Here is a 24,743-nt window from a genome sequence, read left to right on the forward strand (position 1 = left end):
GACTTCCTGTTGTTCTATAGAGACCTTCAGGAACAGACCAGAAACCACCAACACACAACCGGTAGAAACGCTGGCTGTCAGTAGAATGTAGTTTATTTTGGTCACGTATGTGTAACATAGCAAACAAGCAGGCTCACGGTTCTTACAGTGAAGACAAAATGTAAGCAGCGTGCATAAAAATGTAAACCAGAATATTTGTTGTTAATGTTTGAATAATACCTGTTGAGGAAAACATGCGCTTTAAGGCACCATATGCTGCATTCAGGACCACATGGGATTTGGAAGCGTTCTGATATCATATTCATCAAGGTCTCAAAACATTAAAAAAAAATTAAATTAATTAAAATTAAATAAATAATTTTACTGCAAATTCAAGGGCTGATTAAGTCAATTTTAAGTACCCCATTTGAAGAAAACTTCTGTTTCCCTCTGGCCCTGAACACAACATTAAAAACAGTTTGACTATAGACACAGTGGAATGAGAAAATATTCAAAACTACTTGAATTAACACCACAAGGAATCAAGTAAACATGTGGGAAATATATGGCTGTGCAGTTTCCGACTGAATCTTCACCTTCTACACAACAGAGTTTAACAAGTTTAGTGAATTTTACATGAGCTGTAAGCAGAAAACGACACAGCTCTACCACAACGCTACTGCTTACGAAGTGTGTAATGGCCTAGAGGTTGAAGAGGGTTGGAGAAGCGGCTTGCGGTCGGCAGAAAAATGTGTGTGGTGGATTATTCCCCCCCAAAGTGCCCTTGAGCAAGGCACTTAACCCCCCCCAATATGCTCCCTGGGCGCTTGATTGCAGTTGAGTCCAGATCCTGTGTGTGTTTCCCCAGTGATGGGGAAAGCAGAGAATAATGTCCCAGTCTTGGGATCAATAAAGTAAATAAACCCAGTCATTTACAGCTGTAATGCAAAGAGTAAAAGCTGTTGGACAATGTTTGTCTCCTAACAGGAACACAGTTCAGGACTGTTAGTACTGCTCTGGGGGTCTGGATGGTTTTGGTTTTGGAGGCTCTGGACTTGTGTGAGTTGGAAACAATCCTGCGCAGCCACAACTGGAAATAATATAATCCAAATAATATTAGTGTCTCTTATTCTTTAAATACGGGGTTTAAACAAACGCGCCGTCTTCCCAGGTTATGAAACACTGATGCTGCTTCCTCACACTCCTCCACACGTGCAAAACCTTCCTGCCAGAAAACCTCTCTGCAACGCAGGTTCCCCAGCCACGGCTCCGCCCTCCATGCAGCTTCTAGCCCCTCGTTAGCCATTGCCTGCCTGATGTTGGTGACGTGCTCAGATTTAGCTGCTTTGGTCACTTTTCCTCGATAGTTGTGCTTCTCCAGCGGGCGACTGGCCTTCGTAAGTAACTGTTTTTTTTTCTGGCTGTTTTAATTGGTGGTGGGGTGGTTCATGTTGAGACAAAATGTTGCTCTCTGGTGATCTGGGAATATGACCAGGCGGTTTGAACGGGATAAATACACACAAATGTTCATTTAGAGTTCTGAACGAAGCTTCGAACTACTCGGTGCAGCCGCAGTCGTTTATCTGGCGTGTGTCAGTTCTCGTCCCGATCCGATTCTTAACTTTCAATACTGACGCCAAAGTAAACGTTTTTTTAAATGATTCATTTTCTGTCTAATCAGTTCATTGTTTAAGCACTTCGTTTTGTTTTCTTTCAAAAAGTACGGTTGAATATTGTTTTCTGACTTTGGTTCATGGCGTCACTGCGACCAAACGGGCTGATGAGGCCTCTTTCAGGACGAGGATGCATTCAGGAACGGGTCTTCTGCCCCCTGGTGGCTCTTCATGTGTGTCTTTAGACAGTGGCTCTGAGTGAAGGCTTTGTCGCAGACGCTGCACTGGTACGGCCGCTCTCCGTTGTGGGTCCTCATGTGGACCGTCAGGTGTTCTTGGCGAGAGCACGCTTTCCCGCAAACCCCACAGACGAACCGTTTGATGCCCAGGTGGCTCCTCACGTGGTTGTTCAGGTGAGTCTTGCGTTTGAAAAAGCGGCCGCACTCGGAGCAGCCGTACGGCGCCTCGCCGGTGTGCACGCGCATGTGATTCTTCAGCTCGCCGTTGGATATGAAGCCTTTGCCACACGTGATGCAGATGAACGGCCTCTCGTTGCTGTGCGTTCTCATGTGAGTGGTCAAGCCGCAGTTGGAGAGGAACGTCTTGCAGCAGATGTGGCAGAGGTACGGCCGGTCTCTGGCTGTGTGGGTCTTCTCATGCGCCTTCAGCGTGCTGGAAAGTTTGAAACGCTTCCCGCAGACCTCACAGCCGTAACGCCTCTCGCCTGAGTGCGTGGCCTTGTGGCGGGTTAAAGATCGCATGTCGTACAGAGATTTTCCACAAACGTTGCAGTGGTACTTGTCTCTACCTGTGTGCACCTTCCTGTGAGCTCTGAGCTGCGCCTTCAGACCAAACGCCTTCGGGCACGTGTCGCACTTGTGTGGTTTATCCGCCACGTGGACCCAGCGGTGGACGCTCAAGCTGGAGGTGTGAGCAAAGGTTTTGTTGCAGACGTCACATGTGAACGGCCTGTTTCCTGTGTGTAGAGTGGTGTGGTAGTTGAGGCCAGCGATGGTGAGGAAAGACTTCTCGCAGTATGAACAGTCGTGAGTTTTTTGATGATTTCTAAGATGTTCCTTTAACTCTTCCACAGATTCAAAATGCTCTCCGCACACTCCACACACACTCTGCGGTTCCTCCACGTGACTCCAGGCATGTTTGATCAAACTGCCCAGCATCTTGTACCAAACTCCACAAACTTTGCACGGCGTTTTGCTGCTCTCGGGCAACTTCCCCTCCACACCAGGTGCGTTGGCTCCTCGACTCCTCCTCGGCTTTGATGACTGGAGCTCAGGATCCGGTTTCCAGTCGTCGTCTCCGTCTTTGTCGTCGCTGGAGTCCGCTTGGGTCTCAGCAGCTTCCTCCGTTTCCATGTCCTGTTGATGTGATGTTGAGCTTCTGGACAGGACGTGTTGAACAGGGCTGCTGTGGGGCGAGAATGGAAAATGACTTATTATTATTACTGCTTGTATGACGCAGATATTTGCAGTGTGTAGGAGTCGGTTCATCGGTTCCACATCTCAACATGAGGTCCAGCATTAGGAATTAAGACGACCTGCGCCGTGGAGCTTCTGACCTCGTGTTGCAGACGAAGAAGACCACCAGCGAGCGCACGTGGAAACAATGCTTTATTTAAAATCGCTAAAAAAAAATGTCTTCCAGACATCTTTAACGTGTTCATCAGACCTAAAGGATTTGGTCTCTTTATGCAGAATAACGTATATTATATTCTTTGATCAGAATGTGAATATGTTCATCATTTTAATGTTGCAGCTGATGAAGGTGTGTAGATTAATCTTTAATTTTATATATTAGTTGATCATTTCAATGGCTACTCTGAATCTGCAAAGGAACTACAGCTGTCAGATAAATGTGTAAGTACTCAACTAAAGTACAGGTACTTTAAAACCTTCTTACTTGAATTACTTGAGTAAAAAGAATAAAAATCTTTGACAAGTTTCCCTTCAGTCTGTTTATAGTGTTCCAGGCTGCGTAATGGAAATGTGACCTTTGAACCGACCGGACGTCACGTCGGTCGATTGTTGTTACCTTGAACCGAGTCCGGCTCCGTCGTCTCTTGTCGTCACGGCGGCGGCAGACGGAGAATCGGTGGCTGCCTCGTCGTTCCTCGGTAAAAGGTGAAGCTGCTCCTCCTCTTCCTCCTTCTCTCCTGTCTACGAGAGTTTATGTTATGTTTTTAAAGTTCTTACATGAAAAACATAAAACTGATGCTGGTCTAATTTAATGATGTGTGTTTTTACTATCGCAGATGAATCCTCAGACAACATCCAGACAGTATTACATGTATGTGAAATAAGGAATGGATAATACTGCAGTATCTACTTTGAGTCGGATGTAGAGGCACGTCCCTCTGAGCCCGGTGGACTTCATGGTCCTGTAGATCTCCTCCGGTGTCAGTGTCTTCAGTTTGAGCCTCTGCAGCCGCCTGCTCCTGTCGGACCTGAAGATGTCGAAAGGTTTGTTGTCTTCTGCCAGCTGAGGGAAGGTGGACCTCAGCAGACCCAGGAAGTCTGCCTCCTGTAGGCCACGAGGACACCTCAGATCCTGTATTGAGGATTTCAGTAACACTGAAAGAGAAAAACAAAACCAGGAATTCTCGATTTTCCCTGAACAGCCTCTAGCTCATTTACTGAGATCTTCAGAACTGCATCTTTTCTTTTCACCATTCTTAGACAGGACGTCTGACTGGGAATCTTCCAGCATGCAGACTTTGAGGAAGCGGTGCGTCGGTTCCTCACCGAGGCGAGGTCTGCCGCGCCTCCTCCTGCCAGACGAATCTCTGGGAGACGATAACCTGAGAGTACACATGAAGGGCGCAGTGATTCATGAAGTGGGGACTTTGTAATAAAGACGTAAAGATTTGTGGAGAGTAACATTTATTTGTGAAAGAAACCTGAGAATACCTCACAGGAATACCTGTGAGCAGATATGTCGACGTCTTTCACTTGTAGTTACCTGGTGTACATTTGGGTTCTATCAGCTGACGTCGCGGCAAAGCTGGACGGAGAACCAGCTCGTGTCTGTGGAGGATGGAGGTCTTCGCTGCTGCTCTGAGGATCCTCTCCGGTCTGGAACAGGTTTGCCCAAAAAACATACAGGCCTTGTTTTATGGAAACTACCTGGATCAACCTGCCCCGGGTGCTTCACCTGGCACAAATCAAAGGGACTAACCAAACAGGTTCAGAGCATGTGTTTCTGCAGGAAGTATTACTGTTATTTTGTATTTTTCTATTCTGTTGTTATTCCCACTACTATTGTCTCCTGCCTGTAACTAACTAATCTTCCCATATGACAAGTTTGGGGACTCTCCTAAATTGTAGCTACACCGATGAAGAGAGGATACTGTTCCTGGTTCAAGGTGGTTTAGTTGATAAAGACAAGTGATGTTATTTGAAACTATTTTGAGTTCAAAGTACCTTCAGGCGGATGTAGAGGGCTGAGGTTCCTGCTCCGGTCTGCCTGATGCTCCTGTGGATCTCCTCTGGTGTCAGCGTCTTCACTCTCAGAGGCTGGAGTCTCTTCCTTCTGTCGGATGTGAAGACGTCAAAAGGTTTCTGAGCAGCCAGCTGAGGGAAAGTGGACCTCAGCAGGTCCAGGAAGTCCTCCTCCTGCAGCCCACGAGGACACCTCACCTCCTGCACCGGACATTTCTGAAACACTGAAACAGACAAAACTTTATCATGACTTCATCCTTCTTGTTCTGATTTTTATTTCCATCCAGTTGTTGCAACAGAGGCTTCTGTAAAGACACTTCATGAATTCAGTCTTTCAAACGCACCCCTTTTTGAGAGCACATCGGTCTGAGAGTCCTCCAGGATGCAGATCCTGAGATCTAGATGGCTCTGCAGGTCACTGATCTGAGGTCTGCTGGTCCTCCTTCTGTCAGACTGACCTCTGGGGGAAGTTAACCCATAGGATAAAAATCGTTAGCACGTTAATAACAAAACAGCATAGTGTTTACTACAGTTACTTCTGACATGATGGTATGACACTGGACACTTCCTACGTGTTCATGGCCAAAAGTATGTGGACACTGGAACAACGTGCTCTGCAGCCTCCACTCCTCTGGTTTCAGGCTTTGTCCACATGTTGAACCTGCTGCAGGGATTCAGTCCCATGCAGACACAACAGCATCAGTGAGGCTGATGCTGTGGATCAGGTCTGGCTCACAGTCCATGTTCCAGCTGATCCCAGAGGTGTTGGATGGGGTTGAGGTCAGAGCTCTATGCAGACCAGTCCACTCCTTCACCACACTGGGAAAGCCATTTCTTTATGGAGCTGCTTTATGTCATGTTGAACAAAAACTGATGGAAAAACATGTTGTCTAAAGGACACCTGCATGGTTTAGCATTAAACTTCCCCTTCATTGGAAGTACAACAGCATGCTAGTTAATAACAACCAGCTAACAACATGTTGCTATCACTGCCAGCAACGACCAAACAATTATCCTCAGTCACCATGCTAAGCTAATAAGCTGCCTTGGCCACCAAATAAACCAAACACTGAACACCACGTTACCATGCCAACATGCTTCATTTGTACTCAAAGAACCAAACCGGGAAGAACGGACTAAGAGCACACAAGAGGATGACTACAGGGGTGTCCACATACTTTTGGCAATACAGTTAACATTTTCAGTGAACTACTGCGATTTGTGACCTTGATTTTATTTGATAATCTGGGTCCTTCAGATCTTCTCGTCTCTGTCTGGAGCTTGTTGCCGTTTGCACCGACAGCTGCTGCTCTTCGTCCCCACCATCACCCTCTTCATCATCGTACCACAGGAGGCCCAGACTTCCAGTGTCGTCCACACCTGGACACAGATGGAGTCAAAGGTCCCACTTTTGGATTCATTTTAAGCTGCATGGTGGCTGAAGCTCGTCATGTCCACGAGTTACAGAAACACATCATCTGCATAAGGTGACATACATACATGGGCTCGCATGCTTATCTGCACTCTGAAAACAAATCAAGAGGAAAACCAACTTCTGTTGTGACTTCTGTACTATTTTATTTTATTCTAATGTGAAACTTCTTTAGTAGAAGATTGCAAGTAAATGATTTTGGTTAATTGGTCTTCAAAAATAGCAGAAAATGATAAACACACAGATTTCAACTTCACAAACCCCACAATCGAAAATGTCAGAAAAACACTGAGCATAAAATATAGAACAAATATTATCTGTGTAAAAACTGCTGCTGTTCACACACAGTTTGTTCTAAATGCTTTCAGCACCCTCACTTCAGCTGACATCTTGTCAGGACTGACACCCCCGGCTCAGTCGATCACCTGCACTTCAGCACCTTTCAGCACGTTCACCTGGACTTCGCTCAGCGGTCACACTTGTGTAAGAGGATTTTGCCATTTTTAGTTTTAAATGAAACTCAAGGCTCAAGGGGACACCAGGGGCTGGTTGTACCAACAGGGCCTACACCTGGTCTCGAGTCTGTCCTATCTTGGCGTTCTAAGTCCGACCTAATACTTCCCCCAGTTGCATCATCTAGGCTTAAGCTGTATTTTTGGAATGTAAATCTTCCGACTTTAAACAATACAGCTTGTAAAACTGATCAACACGGTAACGACATATATCACATGTCCAGGGGGGCCCATATCCCGTTAATTTAGTGGCATCTGGTGGTGAGATTGCAGATTGCAACCAACTGAGCACGCCTTGGCTCATCCTTTTCCAAGCCTGTAGGAGAACCTACAGAGGCCAGAAAAATATGCCAAGTCCCTCTCTGGAGTCAGTGTGTGGTTTGTCTGTTCTGGGCTACTGTAGAAACATGGCGGTGAAACGTGGCGGACCCGCTCCCTGTCAACATGAAGAGCTCATGCCGAGGTAACGAAAACACAACAGTTCTTATGTTGAGGTGATTCCACAGTAATGGGAACAAATCAATGAATATTATGTTCCACTTCTGCCAATGCATCCCTGTAAAACCTTCGCGCTGGCCCTTTAACAGTGTATCCTAGCAACATGCACTGCTAGGCAACTCCTCTCACTCTGATTGGATGGAAGTCGTTCCTTCGCTGGTTCGGTTGAGGCATGACAAATGGGACTGGTTCGGGTAAGACTATCAGGGTCGTGCCTTCACCTTCCCCGGAAAAATAAATATGGCAAAGCGCACGCCGCGCTTGTCTGCGTGGTGACGATGTGATTATGCGCGCTGTCATTGGCTGGGGGCGACACAGCCACTGCCCCAGGAACACGGCAGAATTAAGAGACCCCCCACCACCACCACAACACTTCATCCATCCTCAGAAATGACTCGTTCTAAACGGCGACGGGTTTGTTTTTCCTCTTTTTATAACACGTTTGAAGAGAAAAGCGTGCAGACTTTGGCCTACCTGACTGCTGTGTGTGCTGCTGCTCTTCTTCGTCTTCTTCCTCACTCACAACAACCAGCTCATGGCCTTCCAGATCTGGATCCAGGGCTTCGTGTTTCAAGTCACAAGTAAAACAAAACCAGATAAATATATATATTTTTAAAGTTGCTATGAACAGCCGAAAGCCACACGCGAGGTTGAATGCGGCAGCTAATGAAGCGGTGATCGTGCGCTGTGGATGGACGTGAACCAAATGTGAAAACCGGCTTCACGAACAGAAGCTGGTGTCACTTTTCGCATGCCGATTTGTAAGTCACATCGTGAAAATGTGCGCCAGCGTTCACCTGACGCCCTATGAAGCGTGCATGTTTGTCAGCCAGCAAAGCGACGTAAAATTAGCCGGTTTTCAAATTAAGTTCCACGATCCACAAATAAAGGAAACGCTATTGTTGATCAGTCTGAGTTTTCAGCCACTGACCTCTTCTCTCCAGTTTGACCCGAGGCTGCAGGAGAAGCTCCAGCTGCCTCCTCTGCCGGTCGATCTCCCGTCGGAAGCCCGAAGCCTCCTCCTCGTACCCGGCTACGGTTCTCTCTACCACCGCTAAGATTTCCTGCGCGGCTGTCGTCAGTTTCTCGGTGACGATTCCTCTCAGTATCTCCGCTTTGGACATGTTATTAAGACCGTCGAGCATCTCCGAGCCGCCGCTGCTCCTCTCCATCCAGTAAAACATCTTTTTTCTTCCCACAGTACTGATTTCATGCACGGTTATTTTTGCACATTTGTCCGGACAGTGTCGTTCCGGGTTTTGGTGCAGCTTCTAATAACGTCCGGCGAGAAACAAAAACAAAGTGGGTGTCGGCAGATGACGACGTTCCTTAACTTTTCTAATTTCCTCATAGTTATAAAATATAATTTACACGAAAAGCTTTCAAAAATACGCTGTAACCCAGATTTACACATCACAAGCTCTGAAAGAGGAGCAGCCTCAGACGATTGATGCATCACACTGAGACTTATTGTTGCCTTTCTAAAAAATCATCCATCCATCCATCCATTCTCTTCCGCTTATCCGGGGCCGGGTCGCGGGGGCAGCAGTCTAAGCAAAAAATCATGTACCCCAAAAATCCCTTACAGTATGTCACATTAATAACTCTACAAAATAAACTTATTTTTTTCAATTTTGGTGCCATGTATTAACATACTTCTAACATGGAGAGTCCACATTTTTCTGAGCTACAGTTGCCCAAATTGCAAATGCTGGAAAAAAAACAGCCCTGTCAACTAAATGTCTACAGCCTCACCATCACCAATGATTAAATATTTAATTGTATATTCAGTATAATTGTGTTCTCCTGTGTTTTCTTCCATGCTTATTTATGTAGAAATACAAAACTAATATGAAGACATTTTTTTTTGTCCTATTTAAAAAGTAGGTCTTGCTGGAAGGTGAGTATTTCCTAATTTCCCCGGCGTGGGATCAATGAAGTTACATCTTATGAGACTTGGTGACTCGTTAAACTCGTCAGATCCAGTAATTCACCGGCAAACACGGGAGTAATCATTACCTCACCGAGACTACAAGAAATGATCCCAAAGGTTTTACAACTCTACATCGTCCAGAAATACAGTATGCCACACCACCATGAAGCAGCTCTTTTCACCCTCCTGATCCAGAGCCGAGCCGTCGCTCCACAATGTGGTTAAATGGTGTCTCCTGGTTGCAGGATTAAGAATGAGACTGCAGTCAACAACAATTCAAAGCGTGATCGTAATTTCACAGGGACTGTTTCAGTTCTCTGAAACTGGTTTATTGTAGATGCTGCGAGTAAATACAGGTGGATTCAAATGTACAAACCTTTAAATCAACACAAACAAAACTGCAAGTTTTTTTTAAACAAAAAATGTTCCCACATTGAGGAATTTAAAAAAAAAATTGTCTTTGTGTTAAGCTGCTCTTTATTATGCTGCTCCGTTCTCAGCCCGAGCTGTAACAAACTATTTGTCTTTGAGGAGTAATTAAAGACCAACTCGACCCACGATGAAAATCCTGCTCGTGCTGCTGACCAGCGGACATCAAGTCCTCACCCCACAAAAAACCCAACAACCTGCCGACAGCAGAGCGCCGTCAGTGAGAGCACGAGAACATCACTAAAGGCCCAGACAGTCCAACATGAGTCACTTTTTCCTTTTCATTTCTTCCTTTAAAGCAACTTTTAGATTTAGTTAAAGTATCGGCTGTTTTTATTTTTCCAACTTAAACATTTGAGCTCATGCATATACAGTTCTGCAAACAGTGTGCAGGGGGGCACGAGCAGATTTAATGATCCACTGAGGGCAACAGCTTTCTCTTGAAGGTGACCATGTGTGGGTGGACCGTGCAGAGCAGGGACAGAGCTGAGGGGGGGCGCTGGAGGGACATTAGTAGTTATTCAGCAGCAGCAGAAACTGGAACAAGAGGTTGGTGACACCCGAAACAATGGCGTGTTCAAAGCAACATTCAGAACTAACAAAAAAAAAAAACATACCCAACAATTAAATCTAAAAAATGTGACAAATTAACCTTAAAATTGAACGTAATGTAAAATTCTACATTAACTCTGTTTCCAAAAGGTTTGATGTTGCACATTTTTCCCACCGTCAAAATTATTCAGCAGTTTTCATGGGTCTGACGTGTTAACTTCAATTTCTGTAGATAAACAATCACAACGTAAAACTTACTACACAAACACTAACCGACAAAAGGGAAGTCTGGAGATGTTCCAAAACACTGACAACAAATCCCACAACCACGACCCTGCTGACCCCCTCTGACAGAGACTCACCTGAAAACAGCACAAAGTCAATATATTGTTTGGCCTTTGACTGACAGGAGCAGCTAAAGACTGGGAAAGATGTGGAATGCTCCAAAAACACCTGTTTGGATCATTCCACAGGTAGACAGGCTGAGTGGTAACAGGTGAGAGTATCAGTATCAGGGGATTTCTTCACATTTCTTGCCGGCCTCATCTTGACTCGAGCTCTGTGATACAATTTCACAGCATCTAACACGGGGGTGTCCAAACCTTTTTCACTGAGGGTCACATTCAGAAAAATATAGGAGGGGCTGGGCCACTTTCTAGAGGTGAGATATACAGCCTCAGTACATGATAACAGAAAAACTGCCTTCATCACAGCTTTCATAAATGGATGCTTAATGAATTATTCAGAAAAAGGGTTGGCAGCCTCAGATTTCTTCTTAGTCAGGATGGTGGGCTGGACTGCACACTAGTTATGTGCACGCGTGCTTATTAACACACGGATACTGTGGAATATATTGTTAACTCAGCTGAAGTGGACTCAGTGGGAGCTGTGATGCTGCCTTCAGCCTTCTACTTTGCATTTCTTTGGTTCTGCCATGTCTGGTAACCTGGGGTAAACTTGTTCTGTGATTTTCCTTTTTTGGTGGTGCAGCTGCCTTGTTCAACAGTAGCTCCCCCTGGTGTTAAAACTAAGAAATACAACACACTCAGGCAAAGTTTCAAGAGCGGGCCATGTTCTATTCTGTTTATACAATGTCTTGCGGGCCAATTAAAAATGGACTGTGGGCTGCAGTCGGCCCGTGAGCCGTAGTTTGGACACCCCTGATCTAACACTAAAACAACTTGTGCAAACAGAGAATGAGAAAATGAAATCTCTGGACCGTGCCGTTCATTCTGTTAGACAGAAGCTTCAGTCCTGCAGTAACCTGACCCGCTGTGCTGGGTCTTCATGTGTCTTTTCACACAGTGTCTGTACCTGAAGGCCGTGTTGCACTCAGAGCATTTGTAAGGTTTCTCTCCAGTGTGGACCCTCATGTGGACCTGTAACGTCTGGTAAGTACTGAAAGTTTTTCTGCAGATTTCACAGGCGAACGTTGTTCGGGCGGCTGCGGGCTCCCGGTGCCTCAACATATGTTTGGATAAAGTCTCACTGCTGTCGAGGGATTTCCCACACGTGTTGCAGGGGTGCAGCCTCCTACCTGTGTGGGTCAACCTGTGACGTGTGAGCTCGACCTTAGAAGCACATGATTTTGGGCAGAAGTCACATTTGTACGGCTTATTTGCTGCGTGACCCCGCTCGTGGTTGTTTAGCACCCACTTCTGAGCAAACGCTTTGTGGCAAATCTTACACTTGTACGGTTTCTTCCCTGCGTGTCGGGCGACGTGTCCGTTGAGCCCGTTGACAGAAAGGAAAGACTTTGCGCAGATGTTGCAGCTGTGTGTTTTCAGGTGACTTTGGAGGTGATTCCTCAGCTCCTCTGCAGACTCTGAATGTCCTCCACACACTCCACAAAGCCTTCCTGGATCGTCCACGTGACTCCAGGCGTGTTTGATCAACATGCTTGCTGACCAGCGCGCAGCTCCGCAGACTTTACAGGACAGAGGAGCGTCGCGGGCGTCGGCCGAAGCCTTCGGAGACTTCGTTCGGATACCGGAGCTTTTGACTCGCCGCTTCCTCCTCTTCTTATCGGGTTCGCTGTCCCTCAGGTGTTTTTCACGTCTGTCTGGTTTCCAGTCGTCGTCGCTCACTTCACCTCTGTCCCCTTCGCTCTCGGAGAGAACCAGCAGAGACCAGAGACGGCCGACGGCCGACTCTGATCCAGCTCCGCCATCAGCTTGCTCGGTTTCCACATCTTCGTGCTGGGATCTTGAGCTACTGGCCAGAACGGGGCTGCGGTGGAAATCAGACATTACAATGACATCAGCATGCAGAGATGATGAAGATGCTCCTCTCAGCCCCTGGTTGAGTCTCAGTAAAAAGCTGATCTGAGACTCAACCAGGGACTGAGAGGAGCATCTTCATCATGTACCATCCTGGGAGCTGAAGAGAAGTACAGCGAGGAAGACCACATCACGTCTGGGTACATGACTAAAACCGTGATGTGCACCCCTGGCCACACGTGGCTTTTCAACAGGATTAACCAGTAATCTAGCTACTTTTTAATGGGGTTACTAGTAACTGTAACTAATTACTACTTTTCAGTAGTTTTTTTTCCCATCCTGAATTGATTCAGCTGGTTCCTTTTTAATTACACTGACTCTAGCTAGGCCGGGGGGGGGCATAATATTTTTTGATATAGTAAAACAGTGAAAGCTTGATGCCATTAAACAGCCGACGCTCTTCACTTACCTTGTTTGATCAGAAGTGGATGAAGAACCTTGATGAAGCTCCTCCTCCTCCTCTTGTGCCTGCAAAAGTTTTGTTCCAGAAGAAAAGCACAGAGGAACATCAAAGGATTTGCTGTGGATGTTGGTGTAGTGGATAATGACATTTGGTAGGAAAGCACCAAAATCAGACAAAGTACCTTCAGGCGGATGTAGAGGGCCGAGGTCCCGGCTCCGGTCTGCCTGATGCTCCTGTGGATCTCCTCTGGTGTCAGCGTCTTCACTCTCAGAGGCTGGAGTCTCTTCCTTTTGTCGGATGTGAAGACATCAAACGGTTTCCGAGCAGCCAGCTGAGGGAATGTGGACGTCAGCAGGTCCAGGAAGTCCTCCTCCTGCAGCCCACAAGGATACTGCAGTTCCTGCACTGCATACTTCTTATACACTAAAACACAACAGGGAACATTTCCCACTCAGTTAACGTCGAACTGTCAAAAGTCCAAAACTGAGACAGGCTGAAGAGGGACAGCGTTTGTCCTGCAGCTCGTCCAGGTTAGCATGTTTGAGCTTTTTCATCACTGAGAGCTCGTCCCCACAGAAAAATAATCATTTGTCTGATTCTCTTTGAAAGAGCGACACTGTTTGACGCTCGGCGTGTGTTGCATTCAGGGACCACTTCACTATTTCATGTTATTTTCTTTATTACTGAAATGAGTAGTTGCTGTTTTGTCTCACAGGTCAAATACAACATTTACAGTTTGACAACACATGGCTGACGGCGGCATGCCTCACCCACGGGGTAAAGTTGTATATTTTTTGGAGCTGTAAAAAACCCGTAAAGCCTGACGGGACACATCCGAACACCACTGACCGCGTCATGCTGCACCAAAACAGGACTGCAGAGACGAGGACAGCAGGCAGCAAGCCTCACCAGACTCTCTGCAAGTCCTTCCTTTGCTGCGAAGCACTTTGATTTCCTGAATAAAGGTGCTGCACAAATAAAATTTAATATTGTGAACTGATTCATCGACAGTTCCAGTTGTTCTTATAGAAATTGTTGGGTAGTTTAATTCATAATGAAACATCACAGTGAATAAACTCTTCATATATTTTCTGTATAAAAAAACGTAAATTGTTCAGTACAAGCGAGGAAAGCGGTCATGAACTTTGACCTGCGAAGTCGTGCTGCTGACCAATAACAAGTCGACCTGAGCCGACCTTTGAACGGACGGACGGAAGCAGAGGGAGTTCACTCATGTTGTCTACAACCAGTTTGACTGAAGCTCCTCTGTCAGAGTACAAACTGAGACGTGCTTCACACATTAGGAAACGAAAACTTATTGTCTCAAAATGTGAGGGAAGGGGGACGCAGTGACTAGAGATAGCATGTTCCTGACATGTGAGTGAATTAACTGGGCTTTCATTTTGAAATGTGTTGTTTTAATAAAAGTAAAATGCCATACATACCCCAGGGGCATCTGAATACAGAATTTAAATTTACCATTTTTTGAGAGCACATTAATCTGAGAGTCCTCCAGGATGCAGATCCGGAGATTGACGTGGTTCTGTGGTTCAGTGATCCGACGTATGCAAGCCTTCCTCCTGTCAGGCAGAACTCTGGGCGCCAATGACATTACCAGGTAGATTAAGAGCCAGTTAACAGAAATAAATACACTTGTTCTCGTTGGCATTGAACTACTGACACTGAGAAGCAGCTCTTTGTGTCTTTACCTCAAGTTCCGCCTGGTTCGATCAGTGGATGGAGACTCACCACCTTTTCTCTGGGGGGGCTCTTCCTCTCTGGCCTTGACTTCCTCGGGCAGCTAAGACAAGAGTTTGGTCGTCAAGTCATGTTTCCACCGATACAAATCTTCTCTGCACTAAACCTTCTAATTTTTGGTGGAATAAGACAGACGTTCAGGTTGTTGTAGAAAACAGATCTTGTTCCTGAGACTGAAGTGTTGCATCAGGTAAAATACCTTCTGTCGGATGTAGAGGGCTGAATGCCCAGCTGTTTTATTGATCTCCTCTGGTGTCAGCGTCTTCACTCTCAGAGGCTGGAGTCTCTTACTTCTGTCAGTTGTGAAAAAGTCAAAAGGTTTCTGAGCAGCCAGCTGAGGGAAAGTGGACCTCAGTAGGTTCAGGAAGTCCTCCTCCTGCAGCCCACAAGGAGACCTCATCTCCTGCACCGGGTACTTCTTATACACTAAAACACAAAGATAGCATTCAGTGGGAGGTTAGCTAGGTTGCTAGCTAAAGGCAAATGCCACCAGCTGACAGCACAAAACTCCATTCCAAAACAACCATTTTTAGGTTTATACAGAGGCACATGACTACAGATTCATCCACTTCAAAACCTCTAATGCAGATCAAAACTGCCCAATACACTGAGGCTACCTGGTTCTGAGTCTAACCACTTCTGAAACTTTAGTTTGGGATTAAATACCAGATGCCAGAAAAACGGTTGGTTGCAAAAGTCGGTTGTATGTCCACCCCTTAGAGTTGTTTGGTACTCTAATGTTGCTTGCTGTTGCAAATCTTTGGCTAATAAGAAAGCCAGAATACACCAGCATGGATGCACATCAACTCTCCAGGACCAACACATCCTAATTTCTGTATCTGAGCCTAGCAGATGGGTGGCGGCTGTGTTCTGGATGGTAAAATACTTCAGGGTGACATCTGAACAGTTGGAGATCTTTCAAGTGCTTTGTCAAGTCTTTTGAAGATTTAACACTTATGATGTTTTGGAGAGCGTCCGTCACACCTTGGCAAGCTGGTTAGTCCATTTTTAATTTGTGCAAATACACACGTGGACAAAACTGTTGGTACCCCTCAGTTAATGAAAGAAAAACCCACAATGGTCACAGAAATAATTTGAATCTGACAAAAGTAATAATAAATGATAGGTGGTATACCTTTTGGCTGTGATAACATGCACAGGTAGGGGCTACGCATGTACTCATAGAACTGGAGTTATATCCACAACTTTCCTCGATATAAGGCTGACTCCAGTAACACAAACAATTTCTTTGTCAACACCCTAGTCTTTATCTAATCCCACTATCTGAAGAACTGAAGACCCAATGGATTAACTTCATGGAAATGTTAGCGCAACAACAACGTATCGTAATATCATCGTTATCGTTGGCAACGTACCACATCGCTATCGTTTCATGAGCTACTCTGCGGTTCCCACCCCTAATCCAAGGCACTAATGTGGAGAGGAGGAGAGGCAGAGGCAAAAAAAAATGCCATTACTTGCCTTCCGTACTTATCAACCAGCAACGCATCATCCACCTATATTTTGTGCATCCCTTCACAGCGGTCACCAATGCTCAGCGGGTGATCATCCCCATAAAAACAAACATTATGCATAACAATGAATTGTAAAACACATGTACCTGGCTCACACCTGCACTAAACTTTGACAACTTCTTTTGTTTGCATGACACACTGGATGTTTTCAACGTAGCAATTTCTTTAATGGCTGAAACTCTGCAGTGTATATCACATTTAAAATTCAGAGAAGTTTTCTTATCGGATGCATCAACACAAAGTGGACTGATTAAATTTACCATTAGCTGAGAGCACATCAGTCTGGGAGTCCTCCAGGATGCAGATCCTGAGATCAATGTAGTTCCTTATTTCACTGATCCGAGGTCGACCAGGCTTCCTCCTGACAGACTGAACTCTGGGCAACAATAAACGGAAAGGAAGGTTGGAAGCGGGTTAATGAAGCAGCAACTTCAGCTGTAGTTTGGACATCCATGTATTTCCACTGGTGTACTGCCGTGCTTTTGGCTCCTACTGAGGCTGTCACCACTCTTAGTTTGTATCTCATTTACAGTAACAGTTGATGAAATTGAAGTACTTTGTGTATTACCTGGTCTGATCAGCAGTGAATGTAGACTCAGCAGCAGCGTCTTTTTTCTTTGATGGATGAAACTCTTCATCAGTGGACTGAAGTTCCTCTTGCGTCTGAAACAAAACAGGTTTGTTCTCGGACGACATGTTTTTTTGGAAAATGGCACAAAAATAAACCAAATTCCAGCAATATACATAAAATGACTGACAGAGTTACACACATAAAAAGTGGCTGCAAAAAGCATAATGTTTTCCCCTTCGCTCCCTGATTTGTCTCCTTCTAAAACAGGGGTGTCCATACTACGGCTCGCGGGCCAACTGCGGCCCACAGTCCATTTTTAATTGGCCCGCAAGAAATTTTATAAATAGAACAGAACATGGCCCGCTCTTGAAACTTTGCCTGAGTGTATTGCACTTCTTAGTTTTAACACCAGGGGGAGCTACTGTTGAACAAGGCAGCTGCACCACCAAAAAAGGACAGTCACAGAACAAGTTTACCCCAGGTTACCAGACATGGCAGAACCAAAGAAATGCGAAGTAGAAGGCTGAAGGCAGCATCACAGCTCCCACTGAGTCCACTTCAGCTGAGTTCAAAATATATTCCACAGTATCCGTGTGTTAATAAGCACGCGTGCACATAACTAGTGTGCAGTACACGTGCAACAAATGGGGGGGGGTCACCATCCTGATTTAGAAGAAATCTGAGGCTGCTGTTCTGAGAATGAGCTGCCAACCCTTTGTGTGATGAAGGCAGTTTTTCTGTTATCATACAGCATATTTGACCAACTGTGAATTGATTTTAATACAGTAAAGGTGAGGCTGTATATCTCACCTCTAGAAAGTGGCCCAGCCCCTCCTATATTTTTCTGAATGTGGCCCTCAGTGAAAAAAGTTTGGACACCCCCGATCTAAAAGAATTTCGTTCCCACCCACAAATCAAATAGCACACACAGTATTTTATTTAACGCAAACTTAAGGGATATAAACATCAGTGTGAAAAAACAAAGAGGAAACATAAAACCCAGGACGAGATCCTCCTCTGCTAAAGTGCTGCAGAGACAGAACTGAAGCTCGGCCTCAAATTTATCTGCTACGATTCTCTTAATTGTTTTAATGGTACCTCAAGAAAAATGCCAAATATTGGTCTTATAAATCAAAAGTTCAGACGTGTGGAGGACAAACTAGTGTACCAAATTAACTCTCTTGCAAGCAGCACAAAACAAAACAAAGTACCTTCAGGCGGATGTAGAGGGCTGAATGGCCAGAGGAACTGATGCTCCTGTAGATCTCCTCTGGCGTCAGCGTCTTCACTCTCAGAGGCTGCAGTCTCCTCGATCGGTCAGATATGAAGATGTCAAAGAGTTTCCGAGCAGCCAGCTGAGGGAAGGTGGACCTCAGCAGGTCCAGGAAGTCCTCTTCCTGTAGGTCAAGAGGACACCTCACCTCTTGCACCGGGTATTTCTTAAAAACTGAAATAGAGACGAACACATTCGTTCAGATCAGCTCACAGATGTGTTTAAAGACATCCTGTCAGCGTGGTGGACAGCAACAGGTACGCCAGCAGCGCTCTTCAGTAGCGCTGTGAGGTAAAACCAGAAGACAGAAGCTGTGCCGCTGCAATATATCTAACCCCATCAGCTCCATTTCTGCTTATTCTGAATTTGATGCATTTCAAACGAGCTGCCTTCTGTCGGCCACCATGAAGGAGCTGCGGTGCTACTCCATTTTTCAAATTTCACGACATGTTAATCATAACCTGAATTAAAAGCTGCTACAGAACCGTTAGCTGTTAGAACCTGAAATTTAGGAGGCCTAACTCAGGAAAAAAATAATCAGACTCTTGACTCTGATCGACGATGATCACCACTGAAAATTCCATGAAAAGCTATTCTTCCCACACACTTGGTCCAATACCAAAGCAACTGGCAGCACACAGCATGTGTGGACTGTGTTACTCTGTGTTAACATGACACAGGGGCTGTATGCGGCACCTTTAACAGGGAGGGCAGCCCTGAAACCTTCCGGATGACTGCAATCACATAACCAGGATGCTCCTTAAATCTGTGGCTACTGGAGCGCGTGTGAACACACTGGATCACTGAGGTGCTTTAAACTTACTGTAGACCGAGAGCACTTCGATCTGAGAGTCCTCCAGGACGCGGATCCTGAGGTCTATGTGGTCCTGCGGCTCGATGACGGGAGGTCTACCGGCACTCCCCTGGTCAAACTGAACTGATGGAGTCAATGACCTGCAACGTGAAGACACGATGGTGGTGAGACTTCACAGAGAATCTGAATGCAGCTACAGCTACAGGTCTGACTGGAGGTCAGGGTCTCGTACCTCAAACGCAGGTTAATTAATCCAAGATGTTAAAATAATCCTGTTTATTCTCATCTGAAGCTAACAGAACTGCATCATCTGCAGAGAGCAGAGAGGTTCACAAACCGGACTCTCTCCTCATCCCGGCGGCTGTCCATGAATGAACCAAGAATACCAACACAGCCCAGGACCCTGCACATTTTATCTGAATCATAGTGAAATAAATACATGACATGCAAACCATTTCATTGGTTTGGAATGATCTGTAGTGGTTCGGTTTCAGTGAAGTTTTGGATCAGGCTCATCTCTGAGGTCATGCTGTTTGCTGCTTGGATTCACGTCCAGGTTACAGCATGTAGTCTAGGTGATACCTGTGAGATAAATGTGACTTTAACCTTGATGCTATTTCAGAATCTGGTTCTGTGAGATGTTCCCGGTCCGCCTCCTCTTCATGTTCCTCCATCTGTAGTTCAGCATAGCAGGTGAGGCCCAGGCTCCCGCTGTTATCCACACCTGGACACACGGGGCAATGGCCTGTCAAAATCCACAGTGTAATCCCCTTTTATTGATTACAAGAGGTCTGGGTTTAAGATAAGATAAGATAGACTTTACTAATGCCCAAACAGGGAAATTTGGGTATTACATGCAGCAGGTAAAAGCAACAGAAATAGAGAAATAGAAAATACAGAACACAAAATAAAAGCAGACTATAAAATGTACATTTTATACAAAGGACTATGTAAGAGAAAAATTATATACAGTGGCTTGAAAAAGTATTCATATATATCATAGTATAGTTGTCTAAAGTATAGTATTCACACTTTTCAGTTTTTTACTTGTGAAAAAATTTGAAAATCATGTATGATTTTCCTTCTGCTTCGCAATTGTGTGCTGCTTTGTGTTCGTCTTTCACATAAAATGCCAATAAAATATATTTGTTTGTGGTCTGAACGTGACAAAATGTGGAAAAGTTCTTTACTTACTTACTTTTTCAAGCCACTGAATATGACAAAATACAGACTGCCACAAAGAACAAAAAGAAAAATTACCATAAAAATATATCGCCAAAGAGAATTTCAGACTTTACACAAATTGCACCTGATGGATAAAGTGACTGCAGCAACCAGCAGCTGTCAGAGTTGCTGCGTTCATGTTGTTTCACATCACAACCTACGATTGTGCATACGCTCATATCCCATACATCTGCAATATTACATATTTTGTTATATAATTTCTCTACTGTGCAATAGTACAAACACTGTATTTATTATCTATATCTAACTCATCTGCAGTTCAATATGCTAAAAGTCTTTTTCATGGTGTGATGGAATTTTTGCATGTTTCTATACTTTTCTATTTTGTTTTCCTAGTTTATATAGTTGATCTGTAGTCTGAGCTGTTTTTACTGTTTTATTGACTAGAGGGTGTCCTGGTGGATTAGCTGTTGTAACCTACTGCAAATAACTCCCCAGGGGTGCCGAAGTAAAAGACCTGATGTTATCACACCTAACTGTAAAGTCCTGAGAACAGGACATCATCAGGTTTTATTGCAGACAGCTGTTCTCCTGTTGCCATCTGTTAAACCAGTTCTGCTAAGACCAAAGGCATGTCAGACTATAAGAATGGGGTGAAAATATCTGATCAGAGAGCACAACTCTGAACTGCTGACTGCCGTGTGGTTCTGTGTCTGTGTCTCCTCTCTATACAGATTAAAAAAACCTTGTGCATGCTACTTGCTTTCCAGAGTGTTTTGTTTGGCTCTCTATAGGCAGACCGGGAAATTTTTCCACAACAATGGCATATAATGTACATATATATAGTTTATTTTTTATTCTGTGTCCTTTTTTGTCGTCTTTTTGGTCTGTCTATGTATCTCGTTTAATCTGTCCTGTCTCTAACTATTTAATTTCCCCGGAAAGGGATTAATAAAGTGTTATCTAGCTAGTCGAGCTGCGTCAACATAACTAAAAGCTTTTTACTGCTGTTATGTTAATTCAACACTCACATATACAGCTCAAATCTGCACTCGTGTAGTTTTTGAATGAAAAGGTTGAAATGAAGCCGCTTGTCCAAACTAAGAGCTGGGTGTCACAAAGCTACAACTGGCTGCAACCTTCATTAGGATTTGTTCACTACAGTTAAAGTGAATTTGAGGACATACTTGGCTCATATTTGTGCTGCTCTTCCTCATCAGGTTCAGCTCCTCCTCCAGCTGCCGGCTCACAGACAGGAAACTGCTCACCTGGATCACAGACGGTCAGTAGGTTTACTTTTTAAATCAGTGACACACAGAGCATCACATCAAGATTCTGAATGAATGTTCTTGATATTTTAAATTATTAATCTGATTGTAAAGAGTAACTGAGGTTATCAAATAAATGTGGTGGAGTAAAAAGCACATTTTCCTCTGGAAAGGAGTGGAGCGGAAGAATGAAGTGGCAGAAAATGGAAATACTCAAGTCAAGTAAAAGTATCACGAAACTGTACTTGAGCGCGTGTGCTTTGTTAGCTTCCACTACTGAATTTGTCCAATCAAAATACAGCCAGGACGATTTTGTTTCACTTTTAATGTTTCCTGAGTGCCAGCGGGTTTGGGTGTAAACCAAAGTGATGAGTGACAACAACAGTCGCTATGCTGTGTCCTTAGAAGTCAGCGTGTTTGACGATGGTTTTGGCAAAGCAACACTGAATCGACATTTTTCTAACCTAGCTACTCTATACTTCTACTTCGCTACATCTCACAGGCAAATGTTGTACTTTTTACTCCCCCAAATTTGACAACTTTAGTCAGCGTCTACTTTACGCAGACACAAAACATGTGAAAATGTAGAAGTAAAGTGATGAATCACCAATGTTCAGCTGAACCGTTCCACTGAAATAAAACGTGTGATGGTGTTGGTCGGGAGATGTTTTAAGCCGCTTGTCCAAACTAAGTGCTGGGTGTCACAAAGCTATAACTGGCTGCCACCTTGATTAGGATTTGTTCACTATTTGAGGACATACTTGGCTCATATTTGTGCTGCTCTTCCTCATCGGGGAGTTCAGCTCCTCCTCCAGCTGCCGGCTCACAGACAGGAAACTGCTCACCTGGATCACAGACAGTTGGTTTACTTTTTAAATCAGTGATACATAGAGCATCACATCAGAATTGAATATGAATAAATATGATTATTAATTCATTTATTTATATTTCCTACTATTATTAATCTGAATGTGCAAAGTAATCAAACGTGGTGGAGCAAAAAGTACATTTCCGCCTGGAAAGGGGTGGAGTAGAAGGACAGTACCACAGAAGTACCACAAAACTGTGCTTTGTTTTTCCTCCACTGATTTTGTACAAAACAACTGTTTCACTTTTGAGGTTTTATAAGTAAATGCGGGTTTGAAGGTAAACCGAAGCGGTGAGTGAGAACAACGGTCGCTATGCTGTGTCTTTAGATGTCGGTATGTTTGACCGTTAGCAAAACAACAATGAACGAACAGTTTTGTTAGCCGGGCTCGTCATTAGGTGAGTTTCGTCGACGGGAAAAACACACTGCCAGGTCTAACTTGTTACTAATTAACCGACTGACTGAAATTCAGTCTAACACCGACCCATTGTCTCCAGTTTGACCACAGGCTGCAGCAGACTCTCCAGCTGCCTCCTCTGCCGGTCGATCTCCTGCCTCAAAGCCGAAGCCTCCTCCTCGTACCCGGCCACTGTTCTCTCTAACACCGCAAAGACTTCCTGCGCGGCTGCTGTCAGTTTCTCGGCCACGATTCCTCTCAGTATGTCCGCTTTGGACATGTTGCTGTTGCCGTCCACAGTTTCCATGTTGTTCCCGCAGATCGTCTTTACCACACGGAAGTGTATTTACCGGCAGAAATACGCGGGAATGCTTGGAGCGGATGTTACCTTCCGCGCTGGTGCAAGCACGGATGCTGTCCGACGAGAAACATACACTGAGGTCGAAAGCCGTTCTGTTCAGGTGATTAACGACGGCGGGAAAGGTACAGGTATTACAGCTGCTCTCAGCGCGGGACCAAAGCACAGACTAAATGTATGACTACGTAATTTCTCAGTTTTGATCGATGGGGAAATACGTTATGTGGCTAGTTAAAACCATAGACGGCTAAAACACATAACGTAGGAGCGCCATCTGCCGTCTGTTTATTGTAGGTGTCAAAAAGAACTGAACGAACACAAGACTCACTCCACACTGAAAATAATCCTCCTGATCAACGATCCTGAAAGAGGACAAATGCCTGGGACTCTCCGTCACTGATGATGATCACTGAGAACTCAAGAAGCCTCCTGGATGAGAGTCGAACTGAATCCAGAACCTCAAGCATGTCCAGCTGCCTTTGTAAAGCACTTAGAAGTAATAATAATAATAATAATAATAATAATGATGATAATAATAATAATAACTTTATTTGTATAGCACTTTTGAGACAAAATGAAATGTAGCACAAAGTGTTACTTTGGAAAGAGTTTTTAAAGTACACTTTAAATGGTCACATTTGGGTTCAGACCTCCTCTATATCAGTGATTCTTAACCATAGGGCCGCGGCCCAAACTTGGGCCGCCAGCACCACCTCGAGGGCCGCAAAAAACGTTGAATTTTGCACCTGTGGGCCGCAAAGGCCGCGGGATAGGCAATCAACTGAAGACACCAGAGATGTGTTAAACTCAGTTACAATGCAGCTTTGGACCTCATGGTGGCGGTAATGCTGCGATAGGCTAGATAGAGAAGAAGACTGTCTTCTTCTACGCTAGCTGTCAGAGACGTAAAAGTATGGAGAAGTTTTTAAAACGGAAAAATGACGAACATCGTGCCGACCCCCCACAAAAGAGTAAATGTGTGCGTCGGTACAATCCTGACTATATAAAATACGGCTTCATAAACGGAGGTACTGAGGCAGCGCCCAGAGCCCAGTGTGTGGATTGTGGGCTAACGCTGTCAAATGAGGCACTAAAGCCCTCAAAACTACAGCGGCATCTGCAGACCAAACACCCGACGCTCGTGGGAAAGTCGGTGGAATTTTTCAAAAGAAAAGAAAGTGGGCTGCAGATGCAGAAAAGTTCGGTCGTGTCACTGACTGGCAGCTCCAAATGTGCACTGAAAGCCAGCTACCTCGTAGCCAGACGTGTGGCACAGAGCAAGAAGGCGTTCACCATAGCGGAGGAGTTGATTTTGCCTGCCGCTGTTGATATGTGCCGTGAGATGATCGGAGAGGCCGCTGCAAAGAAGCTGAGGACCATCCCACTGTCAAACGACACTGTGAGTCACCGCATCGATGACATGGCCTCAGACATACAGCATCAACTACTTGAAAGAATAAAAAGTAGCCAGTTTTTCTCTTTACAACTAGACGAGTCAACGGATGTCACAAATGCTGCACTGCTGCTGGTTTTTGTTCGCTATCGCTGGGACAGTAGTTTGCACGAAGACATACTTTTTTGTGGAGAACTACCAACACGTACCACGGCTCAGGAATGTTTCCGTTGCATGG

The 24,743-nt window shown here is 44.9% G+C and overlaps 2 protein-coding genes across 6 annotated transcripts; both read right to left on the bottom strand.

Moving 5' to 3' along the window:
- Positions 1 to 790: 790 nt before the first annotated feature.
- Positions 791 to 8,733, bottom strand: LOC121626325 (zinc finger protein 568-like). The gene is made up of 10 exons (XM_041964775.1): positions 8,421 to 8,733; positions 7,964 to 8,050; positions 6,274 to 6,427; positions 5,392 to 5,507; positions 5,030 to 5,271; positions 4,569 to 4,681; positions 4,277 to 4,407; positions 3,936 to 4,180; positions 3,642 to 3,766; positions 791 to 3,017 (listed from the first exon to the last, which is right to left on the bottom strand). Exons 1-10 carry the CDS (start codon positions 8,671 to 8,673, stop codon positions 1,772 to 1,774), a joined length of 2,712 nt encoding a protein of 903 aa, XP_041820709.1. The 5' UTR covers positions 8,674 to 8,733; the 3' UTR covers positions 791 to 1,771.
- Positions 8,734 to 10,473: 1,740 nt separating this feature from the next.
- On the bottom strand, positions 10,474 to 23,095 carry LOC121626322. 5 transcript variants are annotated; one of them, XM_041964768.1, is made up of 14 exons: positions 22,842 to 23,095; positions 22,251 to 22,334; positions 21,409 to 21,489; positions 19,643 to 19,760; positions 19,046 to 19,176; positions 18,161 to 18,396; positions 16,947 to 17,041; positions 16,639 to 16,754; positions 15,043 to 15,269; positions 14,795 to 14,886; positions 14,565 to 14,680; positions 13,267 to 13,508; positions 13,092 to 13,150; positions 10,474 to 12,632 (listed from the first exon to the last, which is right to left on the bottom strand). In XM_041964768.1, the coding sequence occupies exons 1-14, from the start codon at positions 23,059 to 23,061 to the stop codon at positions 11,639 to 11,641; spliced, it is 2,811 nt and encodes a 936-aa protein (XP_041820702.1). In that variant the 5' UTR covers positions 23,062 to 23,095; the 3' UTR covers positions 10,474 to 11,638. The 5 variants fall into 5 exon arrangements, with proteins under 5 accessions (XP_041820702.1, XP_041820701.1, XP_041820706.1 ...); XM_041964767.1 differs by having other exon boundaries at positions 19,643 to 19,781; XM_041964772.1 differs by lacking the exon at positions 22,251 to 22,334.
- Positions 23,096 to 24,743: the final 1,648 nt, after the last annotated feature.

The sequence above is a fragment of the Chelmon rostratus genome, chromosome 23 (genome assembly GCF_017976325.1).
Source record: "Chelmon rostratus isolate fCheRos1 chromosome 23, fCheRos1.pri, whole genome shotgun sequence".
NCBI lineage: Eukaryota > Metazoa > Chordata > Actinopteri > Chaetodontiformes > Chaetodontidae > Chelmon > Chelmon rostratus.